General features: G+C 43.9%; 1 protein-coding gene across 1 annotated transcript in view; it reads left to right on the forward strand.

The window, feature by feature from the left end:
- GLI3 (GLI family zinc finger 3) overlaps positions 1 to 27,402 on the forward strand; it is a 258,993-nt gene that overhangs the window by 137,130 nt on the left and 94,461 nt on the right. Inside the window, exon 3 of the mRNA XM_021703657.1 lies at positions 1,523 to 1,628. Within this exon, the coding sequence (XP_021559332.1) occupies positions 1,523 to 1,628 (106 nt within the window). The remainder of the gene's footprint in view (positions 1 to 1,522; positions 1,629 to 27,402) is intronic.

Below are 27,402 nucleotides of genomic sequence, written 5' to 3' on the forward strand. Positions count from 1 at the left end.
ATTTTTTTTTAAAAAAGGTTGTTACGTTGACATTCTAAAAGATGCTTGTTGAAGAAAGTTTAGGAGAAAGAGAAATGTATAGGGAGGAAAAGGAAAAACACCTGAATTCATCTCACACACACACACACACACACACACACACCACTCAGACACGGGGACGTGTGCACATCCACGGTGCGGAGGTGGGTCACGCCTGGTCCGTGTTTGGCACAGCCCCTCACCCCCACCTGGAGCTTCTATGTCCCTTCTTCCAGACGCAACTCAGAACCTGTTTGAGGGGCCTCATTTGGATCGTCTGTTCTACTGGCTACCTCAGGTCCAGCAAAACCTTCAGACTTTTAGAAAACGCTGGAAGCCCTCCTGAGGCACCTCTGGCGTGCACATCAATCCCTGGGACTCTCTTCGCATGCAATAGCATGCGTGTGTGGAAGGCAATATTTGAAGAGAGGCTTCGGTGTATATGCTGTAATGCAGGGCTCACGGCCGTGGAGACACCTTCACTCCATCCCTTTGCTTCCTGAAACGTGGGGAGAAACTTGGGATCAGCCAAGCTTCTCATGATAAAATCTGGCAAAATTCTCTTCAGGTTTTACGGTGGATCACTATTTAGAAAAAAAACAAAAACAAAAACGTTCGTGTTCAGATTTGTCAGAGACGGTCCGCTTAAGTTACTCTAGTCCAAGGAGTTGAGGAACTCTCTGAAGTAGTGGACACATGGGAGCCCAGGGAACGCTAACCCCAGCCTGAGCCCGACAGCGGAGAGGCCGGTCTGGGTCCAAGGTGAATGTCAGGGCTGCCGGCCTTCTTTTGCTCCCAGCCTCCCCCTGTCAGTGCGAGAGGGTCCGCCCACCTCCTCCGGCCCGGTTAGCCCATTTCTCTGGCTAACCTGTAGATTTGCTGTCCTTGTCGTTGGGTCAGGACTGTGGAGGCCTGACCCAGGACAGGAAGGAGGGGAGTGTGCCTTTAAATGTTAAAATCATGTGGGCGTGTGCGTGCGTGTGTGTGTGTGTGTGTGTACCATGCATATGTATGACAGAGCAGACATACGTGTATATAGACCCATGGATTCTAGCAGGGACTTTAGAAAAGACTCTTTCTTTCAAGAAGCATCATGGATACGAGAGAAACAAAACTAGTCTTTATATTACGTCTTGTCTAAACTTCCATTGACGGTACAGTTACAGAGAGAAATGTGTGTCTTGCAATCTGTTCCTTTTGGTTTTGTCGCTCCCTTTACCCTTCCCTTCAGGATGGGACACGCCTTATGCCCCTTTCTTGTTTTTCCGTGTGGGTTGTCGCCGCATTCCTCACCCCCATGTCCTTGGGGGCGCAGGTACGAGGTGCTTGGTCGTACTTCCGGGGTCCCCTGTGGCCTCCTAATGACCTTGGAAGAGTATTTCCACAGATTCTCGGAAGTGGACCCGGCCCACGTTGTGAAGGCAGAAGCGCGGTGTGGTGTCGGGGGCTGGGATCTGCCTCAGAGCGTTCCTTTTATACATGCTGGGTTTTCTTTCTGTTTCAGACCCTTCTCATCTCTTTCCTGCATTCCACCCTCCTGTACCAATCGATGCAAGACATCATGAGGGGCGTTACCATTATGACCCGTCTCCAATTCCTCCACTGCATGTGTAAGTAGCAAAACTTGACCCCTTAACGAAGCAGAACCGAGCTCGAGCTCTTCCTGTCCCACGACGTTTTGTTAACGGTGCGCCTCCCGGGCTTTGAAGATGTGGTAGGAGTATAAGATTTGCTTTTGAAATATGGCAAGCCTGTCCGTTCCTGGACTCACTGAAGCAGATCCCTGTTGCTTCCTGAAGAATGCCTGTCACACTGGGTGGCTGGCAAGTATTCACTATATATTTTGCTGACGTGTGTTCTGTGGGCTGTAAATACTAAATTAAACAGTCGAGGTCTCATGGAAACTTACCCCTCAGAGAATATGTATCTGGGAGAGATTGGGTTTGAAGAGTTTCATGCTAACGTTCCCGTTACCTGGAAGTCCTTCCTGTCCCAGTGAGCACAATGAATTGTCATGAAATTTTCATGGTGAATTTTCAGGGCCCCCATGGCGTGCCCGGCGACAGGGACTTGATTGATGGAAACGTCTCCCAAGCAGAACGGCACCCATGATCAAGTGCGTGATTTACACAAAGATAAAGGGAAAGAATGATGGTGATCACGTACATTAGAAAAGAAAGCAGAGCATTTTGTGGAAACAAATATTATCTCACCCAGGTTGGGGGTAAAAAGACTAGTGGACTTCCACACTACGATGGTATTCTCTTGTCGTCATGTCCGGAGGACCGTCTGGAACTGTAATTACCGAAGCCAGCGTCTGGGAGGGGCCGCCCTTTCCTCACGGCCTTGATGTATACATTTAGTCAGATCTGGTAATCACCCTACATTCTGAGACAGTAAAGTTAGAAAAGCACAAATAATACTTTGAAGAATAATGCTGGTTATTTAGATGGTAGATTGCGTCTCCACGGCCATTAGTTAAGCTGTGTAATTACGTATATGCCAAAGAAAAATGAAGTTGTTTTAAAACAAGTCCTCCTCTGTGAACAGAATTAATTGATATTAACAGCCGTAACTACATGCCCATGTACACATATAATATTTTACCAACAGTTTTTTGGATCCATCCCCCATTATTGAATTGTAATTTCAGAGCAGATTTGCCTGGAGGTAAGTAATAAATCTGTGTTGCAGACTTCCATGAGCATTAAAGGAGAAGTGGGTATTATTTATAAAGAGGGAATACAGAAACTTGTGACTTATTCTTTGATTTTTCACTGGGAACACAAGGAAGTGTTCACAGGGTTCTGAAGCCTGCTAAAAATATACTCAAATAAAACCATGAGGCCAATTAAAAACCCGTATACAAAAAGGGAAGGACGTTCCAAATTCAGGCCAAAACCTGCCGTGTAATTCACCCCTGTGGTCTGGAGGCTTTGCGGGGCAGATGGGCCCACAAAGGTCCTCGACGAGGCTCTGCCCCGTGGTACAGAGCCAGCAAGGACCAGACCAGCTTTGGAGATGCACATGGCTGATTCCTCCCAGACTCCGGTCTCTGTGACGTGGTAATTTAAATCAGATTTTCTGTGGAATTTCAGAATTCTTTGTGCTTCCCAAAATCCTGTTACAGAGAAACTTCCCCCAAAAATGAGTTTATATGATGGAATGAACTAGTTCCTATGGGTTCATTACAGTTTGCCTTGTTATTAAATGCAAACATGAATTTAACCGTTAAAAATCCCAAGTCTTGGTTCTTTGGCAGAATACAACAATAGCAAGCCCTCATGTAGCCCACACGTTGTGTTCTGGGCCCTGATCACTGTACCTTCAGTATTAGCTCACCTGTGATAAGGACACCGCAAGATGAGGCAGGTCAAGTTTGGAAAGTCCTGGGGTTGGGGGTTGCATTTCAGGTATGACTGCTGAGCTGGGATTTTTATAGGTTTTAGGGACTTCCTGCTTTTCCAGCCAAGCCTTCGGGTACTTTCACACAATTGACTAAATGGTTGTCTAGCTTCCTAAATGGACTGTTACCAACATTCACAATGTCAGGCTAGTCAACCTTCCCGAGGCCCACAGGAGAGTCCTGGAGGCCTCGGAGCATCATTGCCGTGGGCAGAGTGTAGTGAGGAGGTGGGTCTGTGGCCCCCCAGGACTGCTAGCCCTAGCAGGGTTGTAGATGGGGAACCTGGGCTTATGCACTTGGCTCCGGGAGGGTAGGGCCCATCTCTCCCGTGCGCCTTTGTAACAGGACATTCTTAGGGCCCTCAGTGGCCCTCCCTTGCTGCGTGGCCAACTTCTGCTTCAACTCCTCATCCTCAAGGCCTAATTCCAATGTCATTTCTGCTGGTGTTCCCGAGGCTGTTCCTCAGAGCACCCCACGTGAGCCTTCACTGTGGTGCATACCCCCTTTCCTGGTGGTTTCCTGCTCGTTGCCCGGCAGTGCCCAGCACCCGGCCAGGCCCCTTGGAAAAGGTTGTCCATCCAGGAGACTGGATGAGCAGGACAGCTCCAATCCCCCCACGCTTGCTTTATTTACACCCACCTGTTCTGGGAACTCTGGTAACCTACCCTTGCGTGGAGCGGTTTCATCCCCTGGAAATGCGGTTTTCTGCCTTACCGGACTCCCCAAATTGCAGGAGGAGTTCAATGAAGTCCTATACGTGTGGGTAGTCTTCAGAGCCCAGGGCTCTAAACGAGTGCTGGGAGTTAGCATTCGAGGCAGTGGGGGCCCGAGAAACACTGGCCTCGCTCAATCACGAACCCCTTCCTTGCTTTTGCACCTTCTCGGGTGCTAGGAGTAGACACCTGTGATCATTTTGGGAGCGGAGGGTCATCTGGGCCAGGATGGCTTCATTGCTGAAATGTAGACATCTTTGCTGAGCCGTAAAGCAGTATCCTGGAAAAGTAAAATGGTTTTATCTAGAACGCAGGTTCCAAAATGCTCTCTCTGTAACTGTCTTCTAGAAAATGAGATCAAGTGAGCTTACAGAGTTTTTAGGACAAACATTTCTAATTATACCAAGACAAAATTGGGGGATATTCTCATTATTTTGTACATATAATTGTCCTTCTGGTGCCAGGTTGAAAAACGAAATTATAAGTCTCTTGAAAACGGGATTTGTGTTGATGACGGAAGTACCGCCAGATCTCTGTTTAGAAGGATGGCAGGAACTGTGATAATTAAGCTATCATATCCTATCATTAAAGATTCTATTGAAAGAGGTTTATAAATTGCTCCTCTTTTTAGATAAACCACCCTATATTAAGGCATCAACGATATGGTGCAGAATTAAATTAAAATCTCATAAAATGAAATATGTTCCGTATTAGCCGTTTGACACTTAATTTGCCTCTGAATGAGTAGAGGAAATCACAAATTAACCTGCCTTTGTTTTTCCAACCATGGCTTATTAGGTGTTAGAACAACTACAATTACAGCCTAATAATAACCACCAGGGCTTATAAATATGTACGGAAATTTGTCCGTTTGTGTTAAAGGACCCAGCTTGTTAAATGCAGTGCCTTTAAAAGCTTACCCTGCCTCTGTCTCTCGGGGCATTACCCACAGTGCCTGGTCAGGCAGTGTAGACAGAGCATAGAAACTCACATTGTTTGAAGTGTCCTGGAAATAATAGTAGAATTTCTTAATATTTCCTTTCTTGACTCAAAATCATGACTTTACATTCATGGGCTTACAGGTCGGACGGTGGGATGTAGGCCATCTTCTTTTCCTGAGTTGTCACGGAAAGGTTGTCCTAGAAAGTGTAAGATTCCTGCATTATGTTCATTTAATTCAAGTAGCTTGGAATTGAAGAAACACTGGAGGTGGGGAATTTCCCCTTTTCTTCTGAAAGTTACTCTCTACTGACTTCACCAGGACCTGTGGATAAACTGGAATGTCTCTCACTCTCTCAAATTGTTTGCTCTGACCACAGAGTCCGTGTGGAAGCCATACAGAAAAGTGCAATGTTTTGGAAAAATATCAGTGAGTGCACTTAATTAGATTATTGAGTTGTTTTTTGTTTTTTGTGTTTTTTTTGGAGCATTCATGACAGAACCTGAATGTGTATCCAGAGTGGAGCAGATTTTTCCTTCCTGGTCTTCTCCGTATCCCATGCCTTGCATTGCTCAGTTCTGAATAACTCCAGGAGGCATTATTGTATTTTGTGGGGGTGCACAGTGCTCTTGAGGCTAAAAGGTACTGCTTGTTTTCAGATTTCACTTGGAAATTGAGACAATTGCCATATTACGCTCCCCTCCCTCATAGTACAGTTCAAGTGACTACTTTCGCCTTAATGAAGAAAGTACTCTTTCTCTTATATTTTGAGTGTGGGCTTTAAAAAAAAAATTAGTGTTCGAATCCATTTAACGAAACTCCCTTTTAAAAACTAGACAGAGTATTCATAGATACCCAAGTTATAAAGTTTTAAATAATGCATTTATTCTGGATTTTCTCTTGGAAGAGATGTCTGTCTTGTACCTCCAGCTTTGTGGAGCCAGAGTTTTCTCATTTATGGACCCATATGAATTGAATTTCAGACAGTCCATTTGCTTCATACTGAACTCTGCAATTCATTTTCCAGAGCAGGATCCTTAGTTACTAATCCATTACGATCATTCAAGCCCCATAGACCTTCTTGCCAGCTGAGCCGAGAGCAGCCCGTGTCTGGAGCTGGGGATGTGAACAGGGTTGCGCCCCCAGCCAGGAGTCACAGAGGGTGTGACCCTTCACCATCCACTCCACTCATTCATCCCAGAAAACCAGCTTCACCTTTTCTCTCTTGGGGGAAGTGAGTGCTCGGGTTCTGTCTTATTCGGCAACTCTTTATTCTCTTACTTGAGTCAATGTGGCTCTTTCTGGGGCTGCCCGAGTCCCTGGAATGATTCCACCTAAGTAAGGAGAGGTGCTCTTCCTACTGAAAGTGGTCCATGGCTTGGCCCTTGGAGAGAGGACTCCACGCACAGCAGATCATTCGTGTTAGCTGTGAAGTGGAGGGCACTGGAAATAAGGAAGGCTTTGCCCCGTGATTATGATGGCCTTTTAGGGATGAGAGCAGGAAGATGAGTAGCAAGTTTGGAGCATGAATAAATACACTTCTTTCCAGAGAGAAAAGGTCGAAGAAAAGACATGTTATTATGGTAAAGGCTTAGACAAAGGAGGGCTAAGTAGCTGGCCAGTACTGCTCTTCCGTGTCCTTCCCTCATTTCTTTCCACCCTTCCTGAATTCACCACCTTGCGTGCTGTACCAAGTACTGTACCTATTGGGAGCTCATACAGTAGTCATTCAAAAGCAGGCTTCAGCCTAGCTGCCTACTTAAAACTTTGTGATGGGCCCATACACATAATAGTGGTTTCATTCTTTTCATTCCCTTCAGTAAAGTACAGAGGTTGAGCAAAACCTTGCATTTGTATCTGCGGGCATACCCAGTCCGGAAGATTTGAAGAGAACAATTTAAAATTAACAAAGGAAAGTCCCTTTTTCCCTTCAGTGCTCCACCATAACCCTTATTAGGACTGGTAAAGTGTAGTGACGGATTCCATCAAACGACTAGAGCTAAAATAGTCTAATAGTACCACCGCCCTACCCCCACCAAAAAAAAAAAAAAAAAAAAAGAATAGAAAAGATGTATAATTGTATTTCTTGAGTACAAAGACCATCTGTGTGGGTTTTTCTTGCATTTGCTGGGCCAAATCCACACCATCCACACCATCCACGTAGTAGCTCCTAAATCAGAATTATTTTCAGGAATGATAATGAGCTGTTTCTCTTAGGCCACTGCAGGATCACGGCCAACACCTGTTCTTTACTTTTGTTTGTTTACTGTTGTTAGAGCGTATCACCTTTATGCCAACAAGTCTAGCACGCTTAGAACTCAAAATCAAAAGCTTAATAAGTTAATACTTACTTATATCATAGTACCTCTCATGATGTCTGATGTCTTCCCTGATATTAAACTGGTTACTGGTTGTAAAAGGCCAAAGTTACCTTATATGACATTTATTACTGATTCCCAGGCCCTTCATGTGGAAATAAAGTTAATGAAACTAGCAATCTTCAATGGAAAACCTTTTTAAAAAGAAGAGCAAAATTTCAAAACTAAGGGGAAAAAAAAAAGACATGAATAGACAGTGCAACGTGAAAAAATACATAGCGACCATACCTTTAATGTGACATTTGTGAGTATTTAACTATGGGCGATGCACAGTTTTAGAGACATTACATAATTATCTCACGTTAAACTTAGAGCGGTGCTATGAAGGAGTCATCATGACCAGCCTCGTTCTAAAGATACGGAGGCCTTGACGCAGGGAGGTTACACAGCTTGGGAGTAAGTTGTGCCTCAGACGTCCCCTCCCCCGCCCCGTTACACTTGACTTTCATCCTCTGCTTGTGAAAATCAGCACTGCACACTTTATTGGTCTGCACCTACTGGATGAGCCCAAACAATTGTAACAATACCCGATAGGAAGTTCTCAGTGTCACCGGCTGTCCGTGTCTTATGCAGATTTCTAAGGTAGGAAATATGGCAGTGTGAAGAGCCATAAATAAGCCTTCGGACCTAATAAGCCTGTCCAGAGCCAGCAAACTTACATACACACCAGTGTTTGCTGCTGTCGAATTTGTGAAACCAAATGACTGGACAGAGTACATATCCAGCCAGAGGGAGCGGGTTGGTAAACATGATGTGTCAACTTGGTAGCCTGTTGGGCAATCCTTAATGGGCGCATTTGAGAAGAACAGATCAAAACATGGGAAAATAATGATCAGTGATTATAGCAGTGTACTCTACAGAACGTAAGCCATGTTGGACTGGGTCATAACGTGTGTCTGCCTGGAACCTTCGTCCTTCCGAGCCCCGTGGCTTGCTCCCTCACCTCATATACTTCCCAGCACTGATGTCTCCTTATCAGAGAGGTCTTCTATGAAGACTGTCTAATGGAGTTTGGCAACCTACTGCATATGAACCTAGTACAGCCCAAGGCCTGTTGTTGTGAATAAAGTTTTATTGGAACACAGTGACCGCCTCTTGTTTACTCTTGTCTCTGGCGGCTTTAGCAATCCATGGCCTGGTTGAGTTGGGTACCTGAGATAGACAGAATATGGCCCACAAAGCCGAAAAGATAAACTTGGCCAACCCTGACCTAAAATAACACCTTCTTTCCAGCCCCACTCTTTGTCCCCTTTTTCTGCTTTATTTTTCTTTCTTTTTTAATAAGCAAATGCCATGCACCGTATTTTCCACTCTTAGACTTTCCTACTGCTAATCCCAACATTTTTCATTGCATATCCTGTCCGGTTCAAAAAAGAAAATACCTCTTATTGTCTGGTTATCATTCCTCAGGCTTAACTGAAAAAATGTAAAGCCTGCCTAATTTTCAGGAACTACTTTAGGCTTACAGCCACGGTTCCCTGTGTAAGTATGAAAACGTGCGTGAGTTTCAGTTCCTCAACTTTCAAAATTTTCATGAGCCGGCAGCATAAATTCGGACCAACCGGTACACACTTTACTTTCCATTAAGAAATGAGCATGAAATAAAGTATATCAAAGGGCATCGCACTTATTTCTGTCCTGCAGGATTTCTAATGACTGAAATCCTGAATTCGGTCATCGGCTGCAGAGAAAGCAGGCCCTAATTATAGTGCATATTCACAGAGTCTGAGCGGCCGCTTCTTGGATAAAATTCCTGTGTTCTTTGTGCTGTGCTCAGCAGTCAGGTCCGGGAGCAGATATTGACTGGAGGTATTCACGATCACTGAACCGGAAGCTGCCGGCTCTACAGAGCCTGCTGTCAAACCTGTTGCAGGGGCCTGGGGGGTACTGGACTGTAACAGACTTTTTTTCTCTGAGTACAATGCTTCCACTCATGTTAAGCCTGGCTTCAAAGAAAACAGAAATTTACTGCCACGGTTTTATTTATTTTTCAACATATGTGTTTGAAAAAATTGAACTTTAACAGCATTTGTCCCAAAGGGAAGACACTCTGGGGTGAGTCTCGTGGGATGATGACCGGCCAAACGGAAGGGGCCTGCAGCTCTTCCTATGCGGTCCTCTCTCCTTTGCTTGGGTAACAGAACCCGCTTTTTCCGACTAAACAAAGACATGCCATTTCCTTTAGCAGCACAGCACGCTGAGTTCATTTCAGACCTTTCCCCAGGGGAAGAAAGGCCCATGACACAGGCGTGCCTGTCATTCATTTCTTTTTGTTACCGTCGCACCCCCCATCCCTGCTCCCAGCGAAATTCATACATCAAAAAATAAAATGGGTGCAGACTTGTTTCCAGAAACCTGCTCGCTCACTTTCTGAATCCTAAGTAACAAATTAGCTAGATTTGTGCATCTTTGGTGATGCGAGGGAACGAAGCACGCCAAAAGGAATTAGCAGGGGAAAGGTCAGTTTAGAAACTCATCCTCTGAGTCCTAAAGTAGGGCTGTCTGGGCAGCACGTTCATTAGATCACTGTATTGAAAAGAACTCTGAAGAGCAAAATCTTGACCATTTTTAGTCTTCATGTGATCTTTGTGAAAGACACGTCAGAATCGTAAAGGCATCATTGGATCGCACTTGGGTAAAAATTAACGAGTTGGTCCCGTGGCTTTATGGTGCCGTGCTTTCCTCCTGAGCTAACCCAGCTGAGCGGGTGATGGTGCATTTGTTTTTGTAAGTCTGGTGTTGAGAAAAACGTCAGGTGCAATGCTAGATCTCTCCCCTGCACCTCTGCCTCTCCCCTCCCTTCCGTCTCTGTCTCTCTCCACACACACAGAGGAAGAAAAGATTGTAGAGAAAAGGGTAAGAGATGGCAGAAACAGCCTTTAGGGCATTTGAGTGCATGGCCAGGAAAGAAAAAAAATAGGGGTCCGTAATCTAAACCCATAGATTCTCTGAAATCCAATCACTTAATATTCTGGGTTATGTAGCCTCTCCCATGTTTATAAGTTATAGATATTTAAAACTTTCTTACGTAGCTTCGGAGAGATTACAGATTCCTTAGAAAGTTCTTGGTTGGGACCACTTGAAGGGAATAGGGAGTTTAGCCTCCATCTGACAATCTAAACTAGTACCAAAACGCAGTAGAGTTACAACTGAAGAAATTCTTTTCTAGGTTCACCTCCGAGAACCCTGCAGCACTAGTTGCTAGTCTTACCTGTGAACTGCTCCTAAGGGGCCCCAACCTCCCCAGGCCCCAGGCCCCATCAACCCCACGTAGTCAGAGCTCTGCCTGAAGGAATTACGTTAACCCCGTGCACATGAAGTGATCCCTAGGGGCTGACAAGACTAATGTATATCTCCTGCCACCTGGGAAAGAGTTAGGCCCTAACCAGAGAACCACCAGTCCTTTTCTCACTACATTCAAGTAGTATCCAAATATTGCCAAGTTCATCAGAACTGAACAGCATCTCTATTATAGGGGGGCTGGCAGGGGGGAGGTGTTGGCAATTAAATGACCTGCCTCATTTGCAAAACAAATCACCAAAGCATGTTGCTTGAATATGATTTCCATTTTTAAGACAGAGTCCAAAGAAAGCCTTCCGGGCTTACTAAAATGCTTCTTGCCTCTATTCAATGGAGTCGTTGGCTCCCGCATGGAACAAAATTCCCATATTCCTAGCCTACTTTGTTTTCAACATAAACCATGCACACCAGTGAAAGTTTTCAGATACAAATTCGAAATTGTCAATCAGTAACAAAGGCTATGAGAGCTCTAAAAGGGGCTCTGATTTTAAAAGTTTTCTCATATCATATTTGCCTGGGATAGAACAGATTAATCTTAGAATTACAGTTGGCCCTTGAACAATGTGGGGGTTAGGGGCACTGACCCCCCCCCCCCCCCCCCCCCCCCCCCCAAAAACTGTGTATAACTTTTTTCTCCCTGAAGACCTAGTCGCTAACTTGCCTGCGGTTGACCAGAAGCCTTAACAGTAACATAAACAGTTAACACGTATTTTTTATGTTGTGTGTGTTATATACTGTATTCTTACAATAAAATAAACTAGAGAAAAGAAAATGTTACTAAGAAAATCACAAGAGAAAATACGTTTATAGTACAGCTTTACCAAAAAAAATCTGGGTGTAAGTGAATGTGCACATCTCAAACCTGGATTGTTCAAGTCAACTCTGTATTGGAATATATTATTTATGTTACCTAATATGTTTATTGGATTTATTTATCTAAAGTAAGTATTCTATGTATTTCATTATTTTACTCTACAAATCATATATATTCTGTATTATATGCGCACACGGAGCTCACTTCTGTCCATTTTCCGTGTGGTAGTTTCAGTTTGTCCTTGGGATTAGTCCACATGATCTTCCATCTTCCATCGTAATGGAAGTAGTCAAGAGGGGAAGAGAAGGTCAGTCTAAAGTATTTTAATCTTGTTTTAATGATCAAAATCTGGTCACCTCAGACTCTGGATTTCAGGATGCAGCGATACACAGGTATTGAGAGACGGACAATCTAAGTCAACTTTCCAGTGGAAATCGGGAATGGTGGGGGTGAGGGCTGGAAGCGGGTCCAACATCCTGGAAAAGGCAGCTCGAAGCCTCTGGAGGGCTTCTCTCCGAGTCAGAGAAAGCCCTGTGCTGTCTGTGCAAGAGGATTTTCTACGTGGAATCCTTGAGCATGTCGCAAGTCTGTTCTCATCCTCTAGAATGGGGCTCGCAGGCTGTGTGGGTCTGAGCTGGGCAGCTCATGAGCCGGCGAAGGCCTTCCTGTGATCTGGAGAACAGTCAGAAGGTGTATTGCACCATATGGAATTTGGGCTAACCTCCCCACCGTGCCCCGTCTTTTGACCCAGGCAGACGTAGGACTTTTTAGTTATTTTGCTTATTGTTGTCTGTTGTTTCTCTGTTTGTTGGGAGGAGGGAGGTATGTGGAAGCTGAATTGCAAGGCATGAGAAGTGGAGTCTACCCCTTACCCCCCCTCCAAGTGTATCGGAAAGAAACATCCTTCTTGGTCTGTTTGCTTTGCAAGGGCGTTCTTTGATGAGGCCTTTGTCCGAGGTCCCCACTGAAGGCTCAGTGTACTCAAGCTTTAGAAAAGACTATTGGCCCTTCTTTGTTTTCTTTGTTGAACTGTTTATTTTGCTTTCTTCCCACGAGGTTTCCTGGCCTTGCTCTGACAACGCTTTTCTGCATGAATTACATTCCTCGGAGCCACAAGTCTCCAGATTCTTCCAGCCCATTTGATTCCGGCCTGTGTGATTAGTCCATCGGTTCAACCTGCCGTGGGTCTCTGCCGAGCACGGTGCTCACTAAGTGCCCCTCACATGGAGACCTAAAGACGCTGGTCGCCTCATTAGTGAGAGGGTGGCGCGGCCCTCCAGGGTGTCAGCATTGCTGCTGTTGAACCATCACTAGGTTTAAAATCACTGCCTAAAATCCCGGTCGTTTGGTCTCTTTTCAGTGTGAGGCTGTTGAAGGAGGTATTTCAGGCAAGTTCAGGGCACGGCGTTCGTGCCCCGTTCAGTGACAGAAATCGTCCTGTGCTGGGCAGCGCCGGAGAGCCCATTAGCGTCATTTAAGTTAAATTTACATTTTGAAGGAATTTCATAATCATTTGCATAAAATGCATTTACATCTGTGCAGAAATAATAAACAACAATAATAAAAATTACTCAGCTATCTTAATCCTGGCCATTATATTTTCTCATGCAATAGAGGTCATTTTCTGAAATACGGTTTATGACTGAGACAGAGACAAACAATTAGCAGACTTACGAATTACGGTTTTTTATTTTTTTTATTTTTTTATTTTTTTAAAGATTTTATTTATTTATTTGAGAGAGAGGCAATGAGAGACAGAGAGCACGAGAGGGAAGAGGGCAGAGGGGGAAGCAGACCCCCCGCTGAGCAGGGAGCCCGATGTGGAACTCGATCCCGGGACTCCAGGATCATGACCTGAGCCGAAGGCAGTCGCTTAACCAACTGAGCCACCCAGGCGCCCACGAATTACGGTTTTTTAAACCTCTGTTAATAAAGATTAAACATTTGTTTAATGAGTTATACCTTCATTACAGGTAATGGTAAAACACTGTGATACCACTGAACAAAATTCAGCTCTCTTAAAAATGAAATTCTAGGGGCACCTGGGTGGCTCAGTTGGTGAAGTGTCTGCCTTCATCTCGGGTCATGATCCCAGGGTCCTGGGATCGAGCCCCACATCAGGCTCCCTGCTCAGCGGGGAGTCTGCTTCTCCCTCTCCCTCCACCCCTTCCCCCCCGCTCATGCTCTCTCTCTCTTTCTTTCTCTCTTCAAATAAATAAATGTTAAAAAAAAACGCACAAAATTTATCAGGGATCTGTTCACCCTTTGGGTGAACATGGGTTCTGTACGAATCCATTCTTTTGCGCACGAGCATCTTGCCTCGAACAAGCAGGTGGGGTATGCTGTCCCTAACAGGGAGCCTGCATTTTCTTGATCATGTGTCTGGAAGTAGTTTTGACTTGGAGCTTCCCAAATGAATACCTAAGAATTTGTTAGAAATGGTTGAACATAAGCAATCTGTGATGAAAACTGTATGCAGTATAAATACCTCTTTATACACAGAAGCTCTTCCTTCATGAACTGGGGAAGGCCCCAGACAGTGGGGCCAGGGAGTGGTTCTGGTTCCTTGAGATCCACTTCTTTCTTTGATGGGCCTGGTTTGAACTGGGCTCTTGGTGTCTGATCTTTGGAATGGCCGTAAACTGTGGGCCACAGACTTTCTGTGAGGGGCCCTCACCAGCCTTCTCTTTGGCAAAGAAGTGCATTCACTCTGTGGGCTCAAGGTTGTTCTTCAGACAGGGAGGATTGGTCAGGAAGGTGGGAGTTAAACCTCTTTTGGCTAGAAGAGGCACTTTCTCCTTGGAGTGGGCTCTGAAAACAGATCCCCCAATGAGCGGAAACACAGCTGCCATGATACTTCATATGTGACACAATTAAACGTCTCTCACAAGTAGGGCCGGATTACAGTTTCGCTCAATAATCACCTCTGATCACAACCCAATATGATGTTGGTTGTGTTAGCCCATCATAATGCTGTTTTCTTGGGTTTCAAAGTGTAATTTCAGAAAATTCAAATAGAACTCCATTGGCATATGGCTTCTGATGATCCTCTTCTTAAAACCAGTTTATAAGTTATTTTCAAAAATACATGTAGACCTCAGTTAAGTTCCATTCTCCGCTCTGCCACAAATTAACTGGCTCCTTGAACTTTCCCTGACCTCTCTGGGCCTCTTTGTTTTCATCTGTGAAATAAAATATTTGGAATAAATGATCTGTCAGATTCCTTCTTAATACCCCATAGTTATGGGCAAGTTTAGGTTGGTTCATTGTTTTCCCCTTGTGTGTGGGCACTTAGAATAGGAATAGACTATTCTAATAGACTTAGAATAGGAATAGAAAACATAATGGTCCTAATATGTATATGCTCTCATGTCATTTTTGTCTCCTGCCTCTGTTTCCTTATGGGAAGATCTGCTGAGAGAGTCTTGCCCACACCCAGGGCCTGGCTCCCCCCCTATTTCTCCTACTGGCCAAGGGATGCTTTGCACCTCCCTACGCCATCAGCACAGAGAGCCATTTGAACAGAAATTCAGACAGGTTGCCTTTGGAATGAAGAGGTCTCTGGTTTTAGTAAGAGCCTCAGTAATGTCAAAATATAAGTGTATTTAAGCATACATGCACATATTTGTGTTTGGTTTGGGGTAGTTTTCCTTTGTGTTTAAGATCATAGACTGGGTTTGAATCCAGCTTAGGAATTTAGGTGTTTGTCCTATGCAAGCCCAATTTCATTATCCAATCCCATTTCAAGAACTCCGTGACGGAGCAGATACATAGCACTTAGACCATGTCTGCCAAGACACAGGCGTTTGACAAATGGCAGAATTGCCCAAAACGTATCTGTTCTATTACCCTATCTGTCTACTCTAAGTTGTACTTCTGAAATTGGAATGTATCTTACAATCTGTAGTGTTTCCCAAGTTGCTGTTGGTGAAGACGTGGTCGTGAGGAGGTTTCAGGGATCTCAGAATAAAATTATTTTGCCTTATATTTTCCTTTTTGTGCAAGTGCTAGCATGAGGCGTGATAAAATGTATGTGTAAATAAGTCTCAGAGACTTCTTTTTAAGTATAAGTGGAAAGTGGTAAGTATTGTCATTCTTAGTGGGACCTAAAATAATGTTGCTTCTTTAGATCAATAGCATCTTAGCTTCCATGAAATACGGTGTATCTCATACATAGCACGTATATATTGTATCTGGAGGTATGTAGTCAGCAGGGAAAAAACTGTTTCATTGTCAAGGTAGTTTTTTCCCCCAAGAGCACAGCCGATTTTTCCTAAGTGTTATAATAATGGACCTAGTTGCAGGACTATAAAGTTAAAATGTAGACAATGTTTGGGAAATGCTACAAAATGCAGGGGAGGACAGCTTCTGCCTAGCACAGTATAAAGGAGGGAAGCGTGTGTTGGGTGCTGGTTTTGTTGGTGTATTTGTGCAGACGCGTAGCAGAGGCTCTCCGAGGGTAAGACTTCATGATTAATGGTGTTTATTCTTGACAGAAGCCTCCTTTATTTATCTGCAATACAGTTTAGCGATTTTATCAGGCACCTGAATGAAAAATATTCAGTCATACCAATATTGCAGTGTAAATTGAGTAGAGTCACTTTTTATTATATCTTTCTGCCTTATCATCTGCACAGTAATTTTCTAGCGGAGGTTTGATATGGAAAGACTGGATTTAGCTGTATGTACTTGACACAAAGCCTCTTCAATTTCCCCTAAAAGTTCAGGCTGCTCTTAGAAATGTGTGTGTGTCTGTGTGTCTCTGTGTGTATAATATATAAACCCTCCCTCTTATCCAAGCAATTTCAGGATTTGAAAGAATAAAGATAAAATGCACAAACCTGGATGGGAAAAGTGTTGTTAATATAAAAATATCTAATAGCTGTGAACTCACTGGTAAAAAAGCTTCTTTAGTGGTTAAGCTGTGGCTCAGTTCTGAGCCTTTGGCGTGGCTACGCAGTCCCACTTTTCTCCATTCGATCACCATCCAAATCCAATCAGCATACAACCAGACCCTTTCATTTCTCCTGAGAGTAATACCAAGGTTGAAGTCCAGAGCGGCCCAGGGGAGACATTAGTCGCTGTGGTGATGGAAGAACGCCATCCCAGACAGGGAGAAAGGAAAGAAAATGAGATCTCATTTGTGGGACACTCAAGTGAAGAGTCCCTAAATTTTCAACCAAATTTTATTCAAGTAACAGACTTCACAATATTAGATGTCAGAGCACATCAGTGGCAGACAGGGACAAATGATTTGAATCATAGAAAAATTTGGACTGTGGGACCAAAGAGACTTTTTCAGCCTGGTGGGGAGAATGGAAATCATCTCTGCCGAAGGCTCACATTTTACCAGTGAGCAAAGTAAAGCCCAAGGAACCTTCAGCAGTAAGCGTGTGGTCCTAGGCATCGGTTGTCTAAGGGTAATAATACCAAGTAATTCCAGCACATCAGTTAGACCTTTGTGTTCCCTTCAGTCTGTCCCCACTGTGGCATCAGAACAGTGGCTTTCACTGGGAAGAAGGGATGCCGGGGGAGACCTTGTGGGCCCTTTTCCAGGGGCAAGGCTCCTTGTCCGTGTTTCCATGGTGTTCCTCTGGATGCCTGGGGCAACGGGCTCTGAAGGCAGGAGAGCTAGAGCCCTAGGGAGGTTCTTCTCTCCTTACAGGGAAGGTAATGCTTCCTTTCCAGTGAGTACTGTAGACAAATTGTTCCCTATATGTTAGATGTACTCCTTTGCCATATTACTTTATTTTCAAAAAGTTTGATTGGTACCTTCCCAGGGATTAAAATTCTGGAATATTGAGAAGTGTACTGGGATATAAAGTCTTAGCACGTAGTAGAGTCCTACGATGTTCGTTGCCAGTTAAATCTCATTAGCCTGCCAAATAAAGAGGGACCATTTTAACTTTACTAGGCCAGAGGGCCCTAGCAAATCTTGGGGATTTTATTCTGGAGGATAGCCAGTTAGGTAATTAATAATAGCTCCTTGATGGACGTCCCTGTTATGCCTTAAAATAAGGATAATTTCAAGAACGATGGAAAGTATGAGTCAAAGAGCCTGAGAGACAACCCTGAAAACACTCTAGTCAGTGGTAAATAGTAATAATAATTATTATGAGGATTTGTAATGGAGATGGAATATGGGAAACGTCCACACCGGCTAGTGGAAGACCAGGCTAAGCTCAGCATGCCAGAAGGCTGCTGAGAAAGGGATATTCTAGTTGGTTCTTGAAGCAACCTATCAAAACAGAAATTATGGGGCGCCTGGGTGGCTCAGTCGTTAAGCGTCTGCCTTCGGCTCAGGTCATGATTCCAGGTCCTGGGATCGAGCCCCGCATCGGGCTCCCCGCTCCGCGGGAAGCCTGCTTCTCCCTCTCGCGCTCCCCCTGCTTGTGTTCCCTCTCTCGCTGTGTCTCTCTCTCTGTCAAATAAATAAATAAATAAAATAAAAAATAGTTAAAAAAACCAGAAATTAAAACAGAAGCCTCATCCTCTTCTTGGCTCAGATTTCCAGATGCACCCTTGTCTTTGGTATAAATCTCCCCCATACCACCTGCAAGAGGACCCAGCATGAAGCAAGGATTAAACTGTGGGAACCTAACTTCCTCTTTCTAGTTATTTCCATGCGGTATCTAAAGCCTCTTGCTCCGTGACCTCTCACTTAAATAACAGATGCTGGCTTGGGGCTCTTGAGATGTTTTAAAGTATCTCTTTCCCTTAAATTGTTGAAATTTCCAGGTAAATGAAATAAGCACAGGCTTGTTTGTTGAGTTGGTTAAGTCTAGCAGTTCTAATCGAATTTCTTGTATGTACTTTATGGTCCTTTTTGGGTATCACGGTTCAAACCCAAGAGTTTCTCCCGAAGGGTGTCATGGTTGCTAGGACTCTACGTTATTAGAAAACCTAACAGCTGGATGAGTAAATGCCACGTGGCCCAGGGTTTTTCTAGGTTCTCTAAGTTCACAGGACTTAGGCCTTTGCAGAGTCACCCACACTCTTGTCTTCCAGTATCTTTCTATTTTGCTCTGTATTTTCTTTTTGGAAGAGAACGCTACGTTGCCACTTTGAATGCTGCTTTTGGATAGAACTGGTAATTCATTAGATTCCAAAAAAAATAAGGTCTGTTAGAGTGAACGGAAAATTGGCAGGAATGTCAGAGAAATCAGACCTGGAAATTTTTGTCATCCCCCTCCTCCAATTTTTTTTCTTTTCTCGAGTTTTTGAACTAAAACCAAGAATCACCATGCCCTTGAGTTTACTTTTAGAAAGAAGAAAGCCTGTGCATTTTACTGAGGTCGAGTAAAGTCCGTAGTTTATTTGCTATGTTAAAAGAGGTGAGGTGGGGTGCTTCTGAATGATACCAGGGGTGTCGAATAGTTGAGTTGGGGAGAGCAGCCCCCTCCCTGTAGGGTCCTAAGAAGTCAGTACACAAGGAGGCCACGAAAGCTGGGTGACCTTGGCCTTACCCAACCCAGAGCCCTACCAGTAATAAGCCGCAGCCAGGAAGGTGTTGGTCGTAGGGGCCGTTTACGGAGACCTTCCCATGGGACAGGCACCAGGCTCAATGCTCTTCGAATACTTTCTTATTAACAGTTCAACACTACGGCACTGCTTTGTTTCCATCCAGGTCTAAAGAGCTGGGAGCAAAGCAGACTTTGAAAGATCTGGTTCACCCAGCACCAAATCTGTCATAGGGCTTGCGACCTCGACGTGTTTGTGTGCGCTACCTGCCACAGGGAGAAACGGAGGGTGTGGGCGGGGGTGTGGAGCAGTGAGGCAGGAAGGCCCCTGGACCCCTGGCTGGGCCTGGCTGAACTGGCCTCCCCTGTCGCCTCCCCCCCCCCCCCCCCCCCCGGAGAAAGAGAAAACATCCACAGGCAAAGGTGACTGTTCGAAGTGACAACCTGTTGTGTTAGGGAAGGAGGGGAGAAAAGGACAGTGTTCATTTGCTGTGTTAACACAAACCCGTTGGGAAGCTCTCTAGAAAACAGGGCCCCATGAAATGTCCCAGAAGCTGACCTCTGAGAACAGCTCTAAGTCCCTCCATCTGCCAGGCATCAGGTTAGGAAAAGAATAGCAGGTGGACGTTGGAACTTGTGTCCTGGGGAGCCAGAGTGGTTTTCTCATCGAAGCGGTATTTCTGTGGACTTTGTGAAGGAGTTTTTGAACTAAATACAACATACTAGTTCTTCTAACAATTAGTCCTTATATTTACATTAATCCTGTTATATATATGATCTATTAATATGTAACATGTAAGTTACGTATTAAAATATATAATTATATATAGTATTAATACTAAAACCACATAATGTTAATTTTTTAAAACGGTCTTATTTTTGTCACAAACTGTATAGTAATTGAGGCAAGAAGATAAAGAAGATGGTTTTTCATCTTTATTACACATTGGAAAAAGAAGTACACCTTTATATGGAATATTTGGAGTCTATCAGGACAACAAAAGAGAGCTGCAAAAAATAATAATTTAAATATACTCTGCATTCATGGAACTGACTGGTGACTGGTTATTTAGAAACCGGTTTGTCAGCTGCCATTCGGATCAGAGATCCTGCCTCCCCTGCTAGTTCTCTCTCTTCTGCCCTTGTTACAGACACGCATGGGTCTTCTTTATCCAAGAGCCGGGGCAGAACGAAGACTCATGCTATGGGATGTGGTCATTTAGCTCCGAGTGTTTATATGAACCAGTAGTATGTTTGTTACGAACCCTTTTTAGAACAGTGCATCGTATGTTGTAGTTACTTGAATGGACTTTCTTTTTTATTTTATTTTACTTTTTTACTTGAGTACAGTTGCCCCACAAGGTTACATTAGTTTCAGGTGCACAGGATCGTGATTGGACAGCTCTGTACATTACGCGGTGCTCGTCACGAGTGTGGCCACCCTGTGGCCCCAATGCAACATAATTATAATACCATCAACTATATTCCCTTGGCTGTGCCTTTTGAACGGCCTTATATCTAAATTCTTTGACTATTTTCCTGACCTTGAAGTCTCAATCTGTTAATATAGAATTGTATTTCTAGTACGGAATGGAGGTAAATTTTGTCAAATTGTTTTTTTGCAGTCTTCTTCTCAGGAGGGGACAAAATCAAATTTAGCCACAAACCATTGCATTATTCACGTGATACAAATATATCGATGTAGAAAATCATTTCAGTTGTGGAGGGAGATGACTGACAGGGACTGGAAATACTCACTTGGCCTCTCCCTTTGATTGGCTAAGCAGGGCCTTCCCCCCCCGCCGCCCCAGAAGTGTCATACAGAAGCCCCATCATCCATAGCTTACTTTGAATTTACACTAATGCATCAACTACACTATCTGCCTATCTGCTTAACAGCAGTGAATATGTTATTATTTATGGTATTTTCGTAAGCATCAGTAATTTGCAAATTTAGAAAAATACACATATATATGTATTTGATTATCTGAATTGAATGGAAATGGTTGAAACCCTGTGGAAAATATTGATATATTTGACACATGTGAATGGGTGTATCCTTTTTTAAAAAAATGGTAATAAATAGGACACAAACAGAAAAGCACACAGAATGTACACATACAGCTCAGTGAAGTATAATGAGTTATCACAGAGTGAAAACCTCTAACCACTAACCAAGGCTAAAAATAGAACACCAGCACCCCAGAAGCCCTCCTCCCACACTTACCCACATACCCAGAGGTAAACATTATCCTGACTATCCTAAGGGTAACATTGAGGTCTGTCTGTTACCGACCTTTACATAAGTGGGATCATACAGTATATTAGACTCTTTCTGTGTCAGGCTTCTTTCAGTCCACATTATGTTTATGAGATTTTCCACATTGCAGTTTGTTCATTTTCATAGCTATTCACTGTTTTGTGGTATGAATCATTTACCCATTCTACTGTTTGTTTTAAGATTTTATTTTATTTATTTATTTTTTAAAGGTTAATCTATTTATTTATTTATTAAATCAGAGAGAGAGAGGGAGCACAAGCGGGGGGGGGGTGGCAGGCAGGGGGAGAAGCAGGCTTCCCCCAGCAAGGAGCCCAATGCGGGACTCAATCCCAGGACCTTAGGATCGATCATGACCCGAGCTAAAGGCAGCTGATTAACCGGCTGAGCCACCCAGGCATCCTGAAGATTTTATTTCTTAAAGTAATATCTATACCCAGCGTGGGGCTCGAACTCACAACCCAGAGATCAAGAGTTGCAGGCTCTCCCCAGGGAGCCAGCCAGGTGCCCCGCCCATTCTCCTGTTGATAGATACTTTGGTTGTTTGCAGTTTAAACATGCACGAGTAACGCTGCTCTGAACAGCCTAGGAGACTGTGGGACTTGCGCACACACCACCGTCGTGGCTACACCAAGGAAAGGAATGGCCAGATCACAGGGTGTGCATTTACTTGCGTTCATTATGCCCAACTGTTTTCCAAAGAGGCTGTGACAGCTCATACGTACGCACGTTGTTGGAGAGTTCCTGTTGCTCCAAATCCTCATCAATACTTCGCACTGCCCCTTCTTTTTAATTTTAGCCATTCTGTGGATGTTTAATGATCCCTCATGATGGCTTTCATCTGCTCCGCACTTATTGGCGATGTTTATGTACAGTCTGTTAAAAGATACTAGAGAAACATTTTAATATTGAGGGAGAAAGTGTAATTCAAAATATACTTTTATTTGTGTCAGAAGTGCATAATGCCTGAAAAAATGCTGGTACTAAGTACATTGAAATATTGACATTGGTTAGATCCGAAGAGCTTGGGCATTAGGAATAACTGTTTTTTAGTGTTTGTTTAAAATAATCTCAACTTTTCCATTTATGTATGTAAACTCCTCAGACATAAATAGAAAATAAAAACAAGAAAGTCATTCTTAAAAATCCTTTGAAATGATGTTTTGCCATTAAAATAAGTATTTCTCTCTCTTGTGTTTTGTTAGAGAAATTAACCATAGCTCTGAAATTTTATATGTAAGATAACTCAGCACCCTGCCTTAATGTGCACAGTAAGCAATATTCTAACCTTCCTCTTCAGTGGCCACTTCCATTCAAATCCTATCTACATTTTGTAGTGCAGTTCACATTCCGTATTTTTGGTAACCAACATGCATGCTGGAAGCCTCTCGTCGGTGCCTTCTGACGCATCAGATAGCACTCACTCTTAGACGCTCATGTGTTTGTGCCTTTCATCCTATTTGGCTATAAACTCTTTGGAAGCAGGGACTAAACGATCATATGTTTACTGAAATTCCTCCAAGTTCTGAAATCATAAGGGATTCTTAGTAAGTGGCTCTTCTATAAAAATACACATCAAATGAACAGATCATTGAAATATTCATCAGTGTAGTTATGCGTGTAGCTTCTAAAAACGGAAATCCGACATGTAAGTTTGTAAAAGACTGGAGTCAGTTCCACCTCCATGGGAGCATGTTTAATGGAGCAGGTGTTTACACAGGGGTGGACAAGGTTAAAGGCCCCCAAAGTGATAGTAGACTCCAGCGGTGACCACCCCTCATCTGAAGGGGCCCACAGAGGGAAAAGTGGCTCAGCAAAGTCTAGAGTCCCGGAAGGGGTCACGAGCTTGCGCAGTCACGGCCGTGGGGACCGGAACGCCACCAGCAGAGCTCCAGCCAGTGAGAGGAAGTGAGCAGAATGGATGCCTCGACTCTTCCCTCCACCTCCAGCTCATTACTCGACTCCAGAGGGAGGCTCAGCGCGCTGAGTCAGGCATGGCCATCTGTACGTTTCAGGGTCACAGGATGCTTCTGGGGCAGAGGTTATCTGGAAGCTGGCCTTGAAGAGAGGGAGAGATCAAGTCCAGGACTGTGCAGCATATTAGCTGTGGGTGTTTTTGTTTGTTTCCTTCACTGCATGGAAAGCTAATTTTTATTATACATTTTGATTTATTTAAATTGCGCTTATTGAATAATTAATTAGTTGGTTAAAAATACATTATAAGGGATGACTCCCCTTTGTTCTCTCTTAGGCCACCTCCTGAATATGAAGCATATCTACTTGTTAGACAAAGAACAAAATTACACAGAAAATAAACTTGTTATGTAAAAAACCCTGACATTTCAGTCCTCAGGTAGTTGGAGCCCTCGTGCAAAGATGCAAGGGGTATGTGTACATTTCCAGTGTCCCAAGCAATGCGAAAGCAATTGTAATAATCCAGCATATAAACCTGGTTTAATGCTCTCATAATGGGTAATGCAGGTGATTAAATACTATGGTTTTAATCTTGGCATTTTAGTAACCCAATAAGATAGATGAAAAGGCAGTAACAAATTAGATTATATAATGATATTTCATTCTAACCAAGAAGTCCAGTTATTCTCCGCAATATGTGGTTTTGTTTTTTAAGTTTATCATGGAATAGTGTTAAAAAATGCTCTAATGAGAATCCTCTACTCTTTTCATTGTAATCTATTTTCATGACCTTGTAAAAAAAAATAATCTGAAGTCAAATTATCTCCACAGATACAACTTTATATTGCTTCATTGGCTTTTGGGAGAACACCAAGATGATCCCCACCTTCTATCTTGTCTGGAACTGTACTTCGTTAATCTGTTGGGCAATACAGAGACAACACGACAGCCCTCACAGGGTCTTCCTGGCCTGGGAAGAACAGATGGGTGGAAATAGGACGGGGGCCGGCATCCCTCAGTGGGCGCCCGGGCCTGGCATGCATGAGACAACATGCAGAGGTGATAAGACATCAGCTGTTCTCCTCCACCGCGTCCTGACAACCCTCTGCAGTTTGGGCGTCTGCTTCCTGGACACTAGTGTGTATGATTTATTTGGAGGGCCACAGGCATATGTCTATACTCTGGCTACAACATAAATAGCACGGCATCTCTGTTCTTGGTGCAGTTCCAAATGTTGGTGGTCTTCCCAGAATGTCTGTTTCCTGTGTTGGTTTTTTTCTCCGTGGTCTGTGCCACGTTCAGTGACCAGGCCACATTTGACCCCAGAACCGGGGGAGAGCAGAAAGCTACAAAGGCAGAGAAAGGCACAGAAGGCCAACTGTAATCTTCAATTCCATCTCTGTGTATCTACTAAAAATACAAACCAAGAAAGAGACGCTTCTAATTTCTTTTCCTGGTGGGACTGTAATCCTCAGTGAAGATCTTTAGCGAGCTTGGTAAAGTTTATGATGGTTTGTGAAATAACCTATGTCGTTTATATGGAAAATTCTGTGGGTGCCTTTTCCACCCCTCCCCCGTCCTCTTCCTTCAACAGAATCCATCCCTCTTGTCATAATCTTCAGCTTGGCTTCCATACAGCAGTGACCCCCTGCCACCTGTTACATTTAAAGAACCTGACCTGCTCTCTCCAATTTGCTTTACTGTTTAAAACAAAATAACCGATAAATGATCTAGCCGCCAAGAATTGGGAACAGCAAGGAAATTGGAGACAAGTTTCCAGAAGTCTTGCCATGGGGACTTTTCTTTGTTGAGTTTAGAGTCACGCACACAAACGAGTTTTGTTGGATGGTTCTGGCAACCCCTGAGAACATCAACCACCGCCGTTTACTGAGTACCCAGTGCATCTCAGCGGGGGCAGCCCCGGGAGGGAGCTATTGTTGTTCCATTTTATGTATAAGGCAACTTATCTTGAGTGACAGACTACAGTCGCATCCAGTTTCTTGCAAAGCTCCTGCATATGATTACTGAGTTTATGTTTTAACCACCTCGTGTGGTTTCATGATTTTACCTGGAAATCCAAGGAGGTGTTTCCAGGGTTCTGTCAGGTTGGGGAGCAAAGCAAACAGGGATGATTTCACCGTACGATTTGCTTTGAAAAGAGGGTTCCAGTATTTCAGTGTTTGAGAATCACATAGCATGCCACATTTGCCATCCCTAATATGCATGTGTGTTTATTTATGTGTACGTATATGTGCGGGTGTGTTTATATATGTGTGTGTACATATATGTGCATACATACATGTACGCATGTCTGTGTCATGTGTGTGTGTATATTAGGAGTAGAACATGTTAGTATAATATATATGTATGTGTGCATGCATTGAGCACTTATTTGATGCCAGGCTCAGTACATGAGGCTTTATTTAGATTAACTTGCCAAGCCCCCCAGGAGGTAGGAATCCTCCCTGCTGTACCGATATGGACTAGGATAGGGTGGGCATTGCTTATGAGGTCTCACAGCTAGCTGCTGTCCACATCGGTTCCCTTCGGTGCCCGGACCCTTCCGTGGTACCGCTGCTCTGGGGGTCTGACTGACCTGTCTCCGGAATTCCTGATGGGAGTTCCCCTCACTGGGTAACCCTTATTAAGCATTTTCCTATTTGGATCCTGGGGATGGCTGGCCTTTGAGTACTAGGTGGTTTGTTACTTTAGGGCAATTAATTAACTTATAGCTTTCTTATTCGCATTCCTGTCTGAAGGCATGTCCTACCGTGTTGTTTGGAAATAGGTGAAATAGGTTCCTGACTTCACCTCCGCGAGGAACCAGCCCTCTTCTCTGCTGTCGCTTCTTCTTGGAGTGTAAGGGATGGTGGGGCCCTGGCGTCCTGTGGGGACACGGTGACCGGGATGATTGCTCACTCATGGCTGCTCCTGGAACAGTTATCTTCAGTCCTCTTGTGGGAAAGGGCCACGCGGGTCAGACGTCCTGGGACCTGTGAGAGAAGGAAAGCCTTGCCTGTCTCCCGGCTTCCTTGTTTCTTTGGGATTGCTGAAAGCTGGCCCCGCCTCTGTGATTTTCATGTTGTTCTGGATGCTGACTTTTTCTTTTTCCTGTGCATGATTCTTCAAAATGGAATCTAGGCCTCTAGGAATATTCTTACTTACCCTTGTCAACAATTCTGGGATTTCAGAAAAATTACAGGTTACAACTTTTGTCTAAAAGGAAAAAAAAAAAAAAAAACAACCCAGTAAGATGTGCCACTGTCCTCATTGATGTTGAGTCCATACCCCTGTGGTTCACAAGACGAGCTTATCTGGGAGCTAGCATCTCATAGAGTTCTGGAAATGTCTACTTTTCCACCTTTCTGCTCTGCTGGTCTCTCATCATAAATCTGCAAATAAATTTGTATTTTGTAGTAATTACTTTTGAATCAGACTGGAAAGATTGATTTTCCTTTCCAGTCAAAAGAAAATTAAGGAACTGGAGCATCCCCATGCTCTAAAGTAGCAACATGTCTAAGTGGAACTTACGATTGAACCAACAACACAGAGCTAACTTGTTCTGCCATAAAGAGCTAAAATAAGACAGGCTAATAGGCTGTGCCGATTTCTATTTAAGCATAAGTCATTTTACTAACTTCTGAGTGGGTATGGAAAGCCTCAAGTTGTTTTGAAAAGAAATAGCTGTTTTCAGGTGGCGAGTGCTCACTCTGCCCACGTGTAAATTTAGAAAACTAGATTTTTATTTTACTTCACCAACGGAGGCATCCGAATAACAAATAAAAAGCCTCATTTTTTTTTTTTTAGTTCAAAGTGAAAAAAGAGTAAGAAACAGCACGTGAGCACAACCCCCCCCCAATATTTCAACCTCTTATTTTCCACTGAGAGAAAATGTGTTACTGATCTGTGGCTTCATATATTTCAGTGTCTACACTGTGCACTTGGTGGGGCTGGCTGCTCCCAAGATTGTGTTCTGACAGGGCGATGGGGGCCAGCACCCAGCCAGGGCACGCCTTTGCTTCAAGAGGCATGATGAGAAAATGCATCTCCCCTCCCTTTCATTTTGCGCTGAAAGCCGGTGGCGTAAGAGGAATTTGCCGTGCTCGGTAGATCCGTCTCTATCACGGCCTCTCATTCCTGTGGCCATCCCCTCTGTGAATGAGGAAGGGAGGCAGTTCACT

The sequence above is a fragment of the Neomonachus schauinslandi genome, chromosome 12, assembly GCF_002201575.2.
Source record: "Neomonachus schauinslandi chromosome 12, ASM220157v2, whole genome shotgun sequence".
NCBI classification, from domain to species: domain Eukaryota; kingdom Metazoa; phylum Chordata; class Mammalia; order Carnivora; family Phocidae; genus Neomonachus; species Neomonachus schauinslandi.